The sequence below is a fragment of the Girardinichthys multiradiatus genome, chromosome 4 (assembly GCF_021462225.1).
Source record: "Girardinichthys multiradiatus isolate DD_20200921_A chromosome 4, DD_fGirMul_XY1, whole genome shotgun sequence".
Classification (NCBI taxonomy): Eukaryota; Metazoa; Chordata; class Actinopteri; order Cyprinodontiformes; family Goodeidae; genus Girardinichthys; species Girardinichthys multiradiatus.
The window spans coordinates 31,509,878-31,523,073 of record NC_061797.1 but is presented as its reverse complement, the minus strand read 5'-3'; the positions used below and the strand labels follow the sequence as shown (position 1 = coordinate 31,523,073).

At 37.8% G+C, this 13,196-nt stretch overlaps 1 protein-coding gene across 1 annotated transcript in view; it reads left to right on the top strand.

Moving 5' to 3' along the window:
• spon1a (spondin 1a) overlaps nt 1-13,196 on the top strand; it is a 96,683-nt gene that overhangs the window by 69,714 nt on the left and 13,773 nt on the right. The window contains exons 7-8 of the mRNA XM_047362281.1: nt 5,354-5,418; nt 10,265-10,466. Coding sequence (XP_047218237.1) covers nt 5,354-5,418; nt 10,265-10,466 — 267 coding nt within the window. The remainder of the gene's footprint in view (nt 1-5,353; nt 5,419-10,264; nt 10,467-13,196) is intronic.

The window sequence follows — 13,196 nt, the reverse complement described above, 5'->3', positions numbered from 1 at the left end:
TTTCCCTTTTCCCAACTTGAGATGACATTGTTGTAAATAAGCGCTATATAAATAAATAAACTGAAATTGAAACTATCTCTGTAGTTATGCTGCTCTAGGCTTAGGCTGCTGGAGGACATAATGACCACTTTCACCCTCTTTGCTATATTCTCACACTACTCTCCAATTTTGCATTATTTGTTGTTATTTCAGTTTTGAACTTTATGTTCTCTCTCTTTTCTCTTCCTAGACGCTACACCTGGCCTGACTCTGTGTCTACCTGTGACACCTTTCTGGAGAGGGGCATTGTCTAAGCTTCTGCTGGCAACAACTTAATGCTCACCTTCTACAGATGATCCACTTGGCCCTGTCTTTCAGTGTTTAACCCTTTCTCTCTCCTAGATATAGCAATTGACTGAGCTTTTACTGTAACTAATTATAGGTGCTCTCTTTCAGACTCTATCCTTGAAAACTGGCTCAAAGTTTATCTGTTCTTTCTTTCTAGATGAAATGACTAAAGGAGCTACATCCACTAACATTTACTTTTCCTTTCCATAGAAAGTACTCCTGGATCAGTTCTTCTGTATTCTTTGTGTGTCTCTGCTCTGTTCTCTCAAACCCCCAGTCGTTCGTGGCAGATGGGCGCTCACACTGAGCCTGGTTCTGCTGGTGGTTTCTTCCTGTTAAAAGGGAGTTTTTCCTCTCCACTGTCGATACATGCATGCTCAGTATGAGGGATTGCTGCAAAGTCACGCCAGTGACTGTACACTGTATCTACATGCTCATCCAGGAGGAGTGACTGCTACAAATCTCTGACTCGATGCAATCTGCTGGGTTTCCTTAGATAGAAAAAACATTTGATCCAATTTGAATAAATAACTGAATCTGACTGCACTGTTCAATGGTTAAGATTAATTGGAATGTATGTACCTGACTTTTGTGAAGTGCCTTGAGATGACATGTGTTGTGAATTGGCGCTATATAAATAAACTGAATTGAATCGAATTTGAGCAGCAGTGTTTGTTCAAATAGACAAATATGTCTGCTGTCAACTGACTGAAAAATGATTCAGAGGTTCTAATTTACAAGGTGCACCAATACAGAAGAACCGAAAGCTATTTATTTATCTCATTTGTATCTAATTCCTAAATGACAGTTAAATCTATGTGGATATACAAAGTATAAACACCATTCCTTTTTAGAAAGAAATTTTAATTACTATATTTATTTAATGAAGAACACTTTAACAACATTTACAGTTCAATTTGTCAATAATTAAATATTTAAATGTTACTTAAATGCAATTAATATGTGTAACTATTAAATATAACTAAGTGTAACTTTGTAACTGAAGTCACTTCAGAGGGGTTTTCATTGTGTTGCCATTCTCCAGGATCCAAAAAGAGCTGGACAAATCTCTTCAGTGAATCTGAGTAAATAGGAATTAAATGTGCTCAAAAACGTTCACATTTTGTCACACCTATTTATTACTGCCCTTTTACTAATATCAATTCACACTGAAGTGATATCCTGCTTTCTGCATAGACATGAGGAAAGTCAGGGAGGGAGAGAAATTTGCAGGTAAGAATGCCTAAATTATTGTCTTGCTAGACTTTAAAATTTTAAATATTTCTAACTCAAACATGGCTCGCCATGGGAAAAATCACCCGAATGAAGACGCAAGATTTAACAAACTTAAACACATTTATCAAAAGACAATATCAAAACTAAAACAAAATGAAGCAGAAAGATTGTTCTTGCTCTGTCTAGTTTCGGAACATAAAAACCCAAAATGTGCAGAAGATGGGGACAGAAGACACAAAGAAAAGTGACAAAGATGTGAAAAGTGTAAACTATTATTAGCTTTTTCAATTTGAGAGTGTTTAGAGTCTGTACAAGCTTAATTATCTTTTGCATATATTCTCATCAAGGCGGTAAATATGTAAGATTATAGGCATTAAAGCCAGCAATTATTATTAAGCAGTAAAAGCTTTTTGTTGTTTATTTACTTTTTTGTCCTTTATAGTCAGTCCCTAATACATTTAATCTGTTTTCTCCATTGGGTACATACATCAAAATTCTGAACCCCCCCACCCCCACCTAAATTAAAGTACATCAAAAGCTTAAAGGACCACAAACTTAAGGGCTTTGTTCTAGCTTAAGCCAGCAGGGGTACAGCCTCTTCTGAATTACAAATGCAAATGGGATTTTTTTAAAACGTCGGGGCTCCACGAAGGGCTTGACCTGAGAAACGTGGGGTGAATCCTCATGGAGTTGGGTAATCTCAGTCGTACAGCGAAAGGGTTGATGATCTTGGAGATTGGGAAAGGTCCAACAAATCGGGTTGCCAATTTCCAGGATTCTACCCTTAATGGGAGGTCCTTGGCGGAGAGCCAAACTTTCTGCCCCACCTGGTACTTAGGGGCAGGGATCCGTCTCCGGTTGGCCATTCTTGACTGAACCAGTGACATTCTGATCATCGACCTCCTAGCCTTTCTCCATATTCTTTGGCACCTTAGGGCAGCTGCTTGGGGGGACGGAACAATACAGGTCCTTCTCAAAATATTAGCATATTGTGATAAAGTTCATTATTTTCCATAATGTCATGATGAAAATTTAACATTCATATATTTTAGATTCATTGCACACTAACTGAAATATTTCAGGTCTTTAATTGTCTTAATACGGATGATTTTGGCATACAGCTCATGAAAACCCAAAATTCCTATCTCACAAAATTAGCATATCATTAAAAGGGTCTCTAAACGAGCTATGAACCTAATCATCTGAATCAACGAGTTAACTCTAAACACCTGCAAAAGATTCCTGAGGCCTTTAAAACTCCCAGCCTGGTTCATCACTCAAAACCCCAATCATGGGTAAGACTGCCGACCTGACTGCTGTCCAGAAGGCCACTATTGACACCCTCAAGCAAGAGGGTAAGACACAGAAAGACATTTCTGAACGAATAGGCTGTTCCCAGAGTGCTGTATCAAGGCACCTCAGTGGGAAGTCTGTGGGAAGGAAAAAGTGTGGCAGAAAACGCTGCACAACGAGAAGAGGTGACCGGACCCTGAGGAAGATTGTGGAGAAGGGCCGATTCCAGACCTTGGGGGACCTGCGGAAGCAGTGGACTGAGTCTGGAGTAGAAACATCCAGAGCCACCGTGCACAGGCGTGTGCAGGAAATGGGCTACAGGTGGCGCATTCCCCAGACCTGGGCTACAGAGAAGCAGCACTGGACTGTTGCTCAGTGGTCCAATGTACTTTTTTCGGATGAAAGCAAATTCTGCATGTCATTCGGAAATCAAGGTGCCAGAGTCTGGAGGAAGACTGGGGAGAAGGAAATGCCAAAATGCCAGAAGTCCAGTGTCAAGTACCCACAGTCAGTGATGGTCTGGGGTGCCGTGTCAGCTGCTGGTGTTGGTCCACTGTGTTTTATCAAGGGCAGGGTCAATGCAGCTAGCTATCAGGAGATTTTGGAGCACTTCATGCTTCCATCTGCTGAAAAGCTTTATGGAGATGAAGATTTCAATTTTCAGCACGACCTGGCACCTGCTCACAGTGCCAAAACCACTGGTAAATGGTTTACTGACCATGGTATCACTGTGCTCAATTGGCCTGCCAACTCTCCTGACCTGAACCCCATAGAGAATCTGTGGGATATTGTGAAGAGAACGTTGAGAGACTCAAGACCCAACGCTCTGGATGAGCTAAAGGCCGCTATCGAAGCATCCTGGGCCTCCATAAGACCTCAGCAGTGCTACAGGCTGATTGCCTCCATGCCACGCCGCATTGAAGCAGTCATTTCTGCAAAAGGATTCCCGACCAAGTATTGAGTGCATAACTGTACATAATTATTTGAAGGTTGACGTTTTTTGTATTAAAAACACTTTTCTTTTATTGGTCGGATGAAATATGCTAATTTTGTGAGATAGGAATTTTGGGTTTTCATGAGCTGTATGCCAAAATCATCCGTATTAAGACAATAAAAGACCTGAAATATTTCAGTTAGTGTGCAATGAATCTAAAATATATGAATGTTACATTTTCATCATGACATTATGGAAAATAATGAACTTTATCACAATATGCTAATATTTTGAGAAGGACCTGTAGCTTCTCTCTCCTGAACTGAAAACATGGGTGGCTGGAAACCAAACACAACATGAAAAGGAGACAAACCAGTGGCACTTGATTGCATAGAGTTCATGGCGTATTCAACCCAGGGCAAATTTTGTGACTCACATAATATACGAAGTTTGGTTTCAGCTTCTTGGTTGGCTGTCTCGGTTTGGCCATCAGACTGAGGATGAAACCCTGAGGAAAGACTAACAGAAATTCCCAACAACGAACAAAACTCCTTCCGGAAACGTGACACAAATTGGGGTCCTCTATCGGAAACAATGTCATTTGGAATTCCATGGAGCCTGAAAACTTCCCGGGTCAATATCTCACCCATCTCCTTAGCAGGTGGAAGATTCTCCAAGGGCACCAGATGAACCATTTTTGAAAATCTGTCAATTATGGTTAGTAGTACAGAGTGACCATTAGAAACCGGTAGACCTGTCACAAAATGCATCGCAATATGTGACCATGGGCGAGGGGGAATTGGCAAAGGGTGCAACAACCCCGCAGGGGGGCGACGAGAAGGCTTGGCTCGACAACATTGAGTGCATTCAGCAACAAAGTCTTTGACATCCTTGACCAGCGATGGCCACCAAAACTGAGTTCGAACTGTCTGAATGATTCTGCTGATTGTATTTACAATATTTGCACTGTTTTCAATGATGCACTGTGAGAATGAACCTGTTTGGTCCAGAGATTAGTATTCTTTTCATGTTGAGTTTAATTGTTTTATTACACTGTTGGAGAAAACTAAAAACAAAAACAACTGATTACAGCAAACTATTGTTTTGCAATTTGCAGGGAAATCAGTTTAGTGTAGCACTTAAAGCATTTAGCATCAAAAACCGAAATGTCACATTTGGTCTTACAGTTAAGATATTTAATACATTTATCCTTGGTACATAATTAACATTAAGTGATAGCAAAAAAAAGAGAAATGGATTTGATGAAACATAAAGATTCAAACTGCTCCTGGCTCTTGTGTTTTTATATTTTTATGGCTAAGATGCTGAATCTACACCCCTTTTTTGCTGTTAGCTTACCATCCTTCACTGATACTTCATTGTTACTTCATTGGCTTTATATATATATATATATATATATATATATATATATATATATATATATAAAAACAAACTCAGTTATTTATATATGTTTATATATGTGTTTTCTTTTTTAGTTTTAGTTTTTTATTTTGATTGTTTTTGACCTACCTTGTTATTTTTTGTGTCTCTTTCTCATCAAAGGGTGATGAAGTCCTGACAGTCATCAAAATGAAGGCTCAGTGGCCAGCCTGGCAGCCTCTTAATGTGTAAGTTGAATTTGATGTTGAAAGTACCATACTGTCAAATGCTTGTCATTGCAATGTTACTTTAGTAGGTTTCATCAAAACTGTAAGCATCTTGCTCTCTACTTATCATACCAGCAGTCTCTGTACATGCTGTTCAGTATATTGCTACACAATTGTGATTACATTTGTTTACCTACTTTGTAAAAATAAATGCATGAGGTCTTTTTGAGGCCATTTTGATTATAGTTGTCCAATTACCAAATATTTGTTTTGTTACTTTGAGTGCTGCTTTACTCTTTCTGACAGATAACTCCTTATTGCTTATAACATATCTTTGACTTGAAATGTAAAGTTAAAATCATTAAAACGAAACGATTGCGCTATATATGTGGATTTACATCAAGATATTTTGCCCACGTTCAGGCTAAAGTCTAAAGTGATTTAAAATGGGAACCAACCTTCAAGTGACTGCACTGTGGCGCAGATGGTAGCACTGCTGCCTTGCAGCAAGAAGGTCCTGGGACTTTCTGCATGGAGTTTGGATGTTCTCCCCATGCATATGTGGGTTCTCTCCGGGTACTCCAGCTTCCTCCCACAGTCACAAAACATGACTGTTAGGTTAATTGGTTTCTCTAAATTGCCCTTAGGTGTGAATGAGTGTATGCGTGGTTGTTAGTCTTGTGTGTCTCTGTGTTTCCCTGCAATGGACTGGTGACCTATCCAGGGTTTCCCCCGCCTCCCGCCCATAGAATGCTGGAGATAGGCACCAGCTTCCCCGCGACACACTATGGAAGGAGTGGTGGAAAATGACTGACTGACAAATCTTTAAGTCATTTATACTAAAACTGGATAAATCAGAACATTTTAGCAAGCTGGTTAGGGGATTAATCTGTTCCCCTGATTAACAACAACTGCATAATTATGTGATTTAAAAGTAAAACACAGGCAATATTGATTTAGTTTTTTAATGCTGCAGTTTTGTTTTCACAATTGCCTCCAAACTTTGCCGATTAGTAAAATGTCAGTAGAGCCTTGAAACTGCCAGCTATGCTCGTTTTCAGTGTTCACAGTAATTTACTCCCAGGTTCATAGGAGGAATTAAATTTTTTATTCATGAGAAAAACAAGAATCTTTTTTTTGACTGAGTTTGTTTAGAGGAGCTGGAGAATGCGAGCACAGCATTGTGTGCTCAACTGTAGGGGGCTCTTTGAGGGCCACAAGATCAGTCTCCAAACTGAAGAAAAGAGCCTTGATTAGAAAAACCAGGACTAACAACGTGACTATGTGTTCTATATGGAGCCAATAATACATTTCCACAGTGACTGTATGCAGCATACGTAAGTGGTTGTAGGTTGAGCAAGGTTAGTTAGGCATGAGCAATGGAATTAATATTTTGTGTCAGTGATTATATGGAAGAGTCCTTACCCCAGCAGAAGTCTGAGGAAAGGGTCAAGTAGACACTTTATTTACCTGAATGAAAAATACATGTTAAACATTATGAATCTTAAGGACTTTATTACCTTTTTGTCCGACTTGCATTTAAAAGTGCTGATGCATATGCATGTGAGCAAGCTTTAAACCCGAATGTTCCTTTGTTTATAATAGTGTGAGTAACAAAGTCAAGAAATGCATGTTCTTTTAATTAGGGCTTAAAAACATGTGTTATGAGATAATGTTAGTGAGTTTCGTGATGTCAATATGACTTGTTATGAACTATTTAAATAGTATTTCTTTACCCTAAACAAAGAAACAAACAGTGTTAATGTGTTTCTGCCTTGGATTCTGTCCAGCTACTGGACGAAATTTAATTCTATATTTCCATCTCAAGAGCATGGTTTTATTGAAAAGGTTGTGTCAGGCTACATCTAGTCTTTTGGCAATGTACCAACACTTAATTATTGATGTTTAACAGATTATTTTAAAACCCTCCTAAAGCATTTTCCATTAAATGACAAACGTCACCAAACATATCACTGGCAAACATAAATAGCTTGAATCCAATTATTATTACCTAAATAATTAGATGATACTTATTGCAGTCCAAGCATAATTAGTTAATACTTATTGCAGTTCAAACAATCCTTTGCAATAATGATTTTGCTTACAGTGACATTGCTATAATGATAGATTTGCAATACAACGTGCAGCTCTGTCCTCCTCCACGCAACATGGCATTTATACAACATACCAGCCTACCAATGCTACATCTGGATATCTCAATGTGAAGTTAATTATGTCAATTTTTGAAGTTAAGAGACATACACTGTGCAACTAGCCAAACTTAGCTTTTTTTTTTTTTTATATTCAAAGTGTTAATGTATTGTAACCTCCCCTATTTCATGGAGTTGGTGCATTGGCCTTCTCTTTCCATCCATCCATCCATCCATCCATCCATCCATCCATTTGTTTCTTTTTTTGAACTTGTCTAACAGCTTTTTCATATTTGAGTTAATTTGGTTTTGTGTAAACAAATCTCCTAAAAACAGAAAGAAACTGTTCAATAGATCTTCTTTTAAATATACAAAAAACGTGATTGACAGTTATTTGACTGACCAAATAGTCAACCAGATCTATCAATATTGAAACCATTTAAGTTTTAAACAGTAATTAGCCGTCTATTGTTAAATAGGCATACCACAGAGTATGTATAATTGTTTTTAGTTTTTCTTTTATAACTGTACAACTACTGTCCAAACATTTCACTGACAGTATTATCAAACATTTTTGAATTTCAAAGCAGAGATATTCTATCTGATCTCTAACCGCACACACAAGTGACTAAGACTTTAATATTTAAAGGCACTGATCCTGAAGAAATGTGGGTGAGGCCCCTGTAAATGTCAAGATATATAATCATTCCTCAGTTTTTGAGGCACTCTTTGTGGATGTCCATCACAAAAGATGGCTAAGTATTTTTAATTATTATCATTTCTTAAGCATTTTGTTTTGTATTCAGTGGGTAAAAACATTGAAGACAAAATTTACAGTACCTATTCACATGTTGCTGCAATTAACTATGAATGTTTACACAAATCAACAAGAAAATGTTTTTTAAACAATAGAGATAAATTATTGGAGCATTTATAGCATTACTGGCATGTGCACACTTTTGTGTATCAGACACAGTACATAAATGGCTCCACTCTGTCGCTGTCGATTCAATAGTTGATTTCTTGGATGATGATCTTTTAACAGAAAACATTATAAAAGGTGAAAACCTCCAACCAAAATAGTACAACAACAAAAGGTTTTCACCAACATTTATAATTCGATCAAAAACCTGCTTTTATTCCCCCAATGTCTTTACCAGTTTGTTCAAATAATAGAGTAATGCACGTATCAGACATACATTTTCACCATCTTTATCTTTATCAGTTCTATGAAAATCAGAATCAGTCAAACTAGAGCAATAAACTTCATTCTGAGATAGAACTGCTGTTGACAACCGCTTTCATGTTTGCCCTGTATCTTCCCACTCCTGTCATTATTTTTCTGATTTAGTTTTATCACTTAAGTTTTTTTTATTCGTCTCCCCATTGTCTACACCCCGTTTCCCTCCTTTTTTAAGGATTAAACTAGTTTCCTGACAGTCTGAGTGCCTGACACTCATGCTGACTTGTTTTCTCCCACTCTCTTTTGTCAGGCATTCTCTTAATAACCCAAAGACTGCTATGGTGTTCCCCGGTTTATTTGTTATTAGCGGCTAAAAAGGAAGACGTTAGCTGTCAACAATGTGAAGTAAAAATCCTCTTTGAAGAACAGAATGCAGCTGTTAATGAGCAGCTTTCAGCGTTTTGGAGTTGATAGCAGTGGCTCCTAACTGTACAGGGTTGTACATCCAACCCTGCTCCACTTTCTGAAGCATCTCATTTCCCACTGAGTGCTGTAACTGGAAATCATGACACACAGCAAAAACAGACATTGCTGTGGTTAAATTTAATCCATCGCAAAAAGATATGTCAATCCTGACCTTATATATATATATATATATATATATATATATATAGTTGCATGGTTTGATTTGTGTCTACTTTTCTATCAGTTGTTTTTACAATTCTCATAAAGCTTGGGTGTCCATGAGAGTGGAGTTAAGAAGTGTGTTCCCAGGAAATAACGCCTATTTCACAACCTCCAAGACAATCATTACCAGGCTGTGCAAGGGCAGGACTGAGCTGGCCACATGGATGATGAAAGCCAAGGAGGAATGACTGTCTAATTGTCTATGTTTCAACAAGAAGCTTCCCATTTCTAATTAATCTTGTATTGGCTGGGAAATGTCTTGTAATTAGTTTAGCTGTCAATCATTGAACAAGACAGATGGCCTGAGATCTTTGTGTGTATGTGTGTGAGTTTGCTCCCATGGTGAAACAGAGCTAATGTGGAGTTGATGTGGTCTGGTACAGGGAGTATACAATATGCCAACTAAATATATGATAATGTAAGGCACCAGAGTTCCATCTTTCAGGACAGGATTGTCTAGTGTAGCATTTAGTCTAACGATTTTAACATTAATTTACACTGATGTTTCGAAAATTTCAAAACATAAAACCTAAAACTGAAGCTGCACAGTTTTAGAACTTGTTACGGCAGCTGAGACCAAACCAGATGTCTGCATTTTGTCTTTCAAAGTGTATTTAGTTTAACTAAACGCATCATGGGTTTTGTTTAGGGGAACCATTTCTCATTAGTTGGACCAGTGCTGCATAGCCTCAGGATGCATGAGGGACATCACATTTGCTATGCCACAGCCTTTGGAAATATCTCATCTCTCCGTTGGGATGCAGCTAACAGCTGCTGTTTCTTTTTCTTTTTTTTACTTACATCTACAAACTGGACTGATTGACTTAGAGCTACCTCTTTTGCTCAGGCGTGCTGCCCCCTCAGCTGAATTCTCTGTCGACCGTTCCCGCCACCTCATGTCCTTCCTAACCATGATGGGACCCAGTCCAGACTGGAATGTGGGTCTGTCTGCTGAGGACCTGTGTACCAAAGAGTGCGGTTGGGCCCAAAGAGTGGCCCAGGACCTGATCCCATGGGATGCTGGCACTGATAGCGGAGTATCATATGAGGTTAGTGCAAATATTTGCTCATTTGGATTTTAATTGCAAGAGTGAGGCGTTGCATTGCTGCAAGGGTTTTACCGTAAACATACAAATTGTAAAAAACGTTTTTTTTTGTTGTTATATTTTAAGTCATACTATCAGCTTGCAACAACACAAATATAAGACATATGTCCTCTAAAACAGATAAACATCTCAGATTACTTTTACTGTCTACAGTGCAAAATGTTGTACTTTTAATTCAGGCATAGTTGTGCAGTTCATGAAAGTATGATGATTAATTTGCTTCGGAACCAGTCAAAATATTAGAATTGACCCATAAACAAGGATTTGACTATTTAAATCAGCACTCAATTTCATGTTTATATTCATTTTAACAAATAACTTAAATATTATAATATTTAATCATTATAAAGAAAACCAAAAGTGAACTATTTATTTTGTGACTCAACAATCCCTTACATGGAGTCGTTACCTCATGTTAAAACACTACAATTTGCCATTATTTTCAGTCTTTTGCGAACTGTATTTTACATGTATTTTACCCCAGTCATAACCGTCCTTCCTGCTCTCATCACAGAGCAAGTCTGATTTTGACCTTGTCATTATACCGATTGCTTCTTCTTCATCAGCCTGTCTGACCACATTCAAAGTCAGTCCTTTTCCAAATGTCTGTGCAAATTTCTAGGATGAAAAATAAATTACAGCTTCTTCTGCCATCCAGCCTACCCATAACAGCCTTAAGCACTGCTCCTCCTCCCCCACAGAAGTCACTCTGAGGCACTGTCAGCTGTATTCTCCAGTCAGCACTAACAGATTAGTGTGTAGGTTTTGTGACCACATGTGAACCCGTCTGGCTGATCCATAGGAGCTCACAGACAAACACACATAACTCTAGCAGCCCTGTACACAGTTACACTGCTTGGTGCAGCAGTTTTGAATAAAAAAAAACTTTATGAACTGATTGTTAAATTCAAAGGTTTAAACATGAAGTTAAACATTATAGTTTGACCCACTGATTAAGCCTGTTGCTTTATACTGCCAGTTCTCAGTTCCCCACAGGGAGTAATTTGGGCATAAAAATAATGCAGTAACCTCAACAGGAAACATCTGTATTGTTGTTTTATTCTAATGTCATTGCAAACTTAATTTGTGATTCTAATAACTTCAAATAGTATTTTCACTCTAGTTGTAAATGATAAAATACTGGTTAAACATGTATTTTTCTTCTGACTTTAGATTCCACTTATATTCATTAACTTCTTACCCGAGTCACCATGTCTACCCCAATCCGGGATCACTGTTCGACTACATTTATAATAGTAGCCTTTGAAATATCCTTGCTCATTTTTTATGGATATAAAAATCATACATTAACGCTAAGAAGAACTTTTCAGACATGCTCTCATCTATGCATTTACAGCCTGAGATCCAGACTCTAGGATATAAGTTCTGTGCTAGTCAAAATTATAGTGATACTTAGTGTGTGTTGCTTGTTAGGTTGTTGGCTAAAGCTTAGAGGTGGACGACATACAGCAAGAAATTCGCTTACATTCATAATTGCCGTGAAGCTTCTGTAAATGTTTGGATTTTAAGAAATTGTTTGAGCAGTGCTTCTTTTCCAGGGTAGAAGCGTTGTCCAACATACAACTTCAATGCTTTTTAATGAGCTTTATTCATTGAAAACCCAGTTTTGATTTGTGTATGGGATCATTGTTCGGATGAAACACCCAATATGACCAAATTATAATCGTCTACTGATTTGTAGGGACACTGAATAATTTAGATGTAATCCTCCTCCTTTATTATTCTAACCATTTTGCATAATGTACCAGTACTTCTGACAGTGAAACAGTCCACAGCATGATGCTACCACTACTTTACTTGATAGTTTGTACAGTGTTCTCTGCTTTAAAAGCCTCTAAGAGTGACAGTTTTATTTAGATGTTCGAAATGTTGATACAGTTCATGTTCCAACAGAGCAATACACACATAATCATAAAAATGGTTTTGGAATGGATAAAGTAGGCTAATATTAAGCTTCTGGAATGGCCTTCCCAAAACTCGGATCTAAACCCCATTAAATACGTGTGGACTATGCTGAAAAGACGGGTTGGTGTCAGGAAACCAACTGGTAAAGGTGCGACTTGCTTAAGGCACATTTAATGAAACATTTTGGGGATATATGCATATATTTGAATGTAAATTTCTAAGCCTTCTTGCTCTCTGTGCTCACATGTTGGTTGTAATGAAGATAACACAGTTTTTGTTTAGTGTTTAATTTAAGATACTATAGCATCAATTGTTTTATCAGAGGCTTCTGAGACTATACCGCAAAAAAATAAAGTACAGGTGCTTCTCAAAATATTAGCATATTGTGATAAAGTTAATTATTTTCCATAATGTCATCATGAAAATTTAACATTCATATATTTTAGATTCATTGCACACTAACTGAAATATTTCAGGTCTTTTATTGTCTTAATACAAATGATTTTGGCATACAGCTCATGAAAACCCAAAATTCCTATCTCACAAAATTAGCATATTTCATCCGACCAATAAAAGAAAAGTGTTTTTAATACAAACAACGTCAACCTTCAAATAATCATGTACAGTTATGCACTCAATACTTGGTCAAGAATCCTTTGGCAGAAATGACTGCTTCAATGCGGCGTGGCATGGAGGCAATCAGCCTGTGGCACTGCTGAGGTCTTATGGAGGCCCAGGATGCTTCGA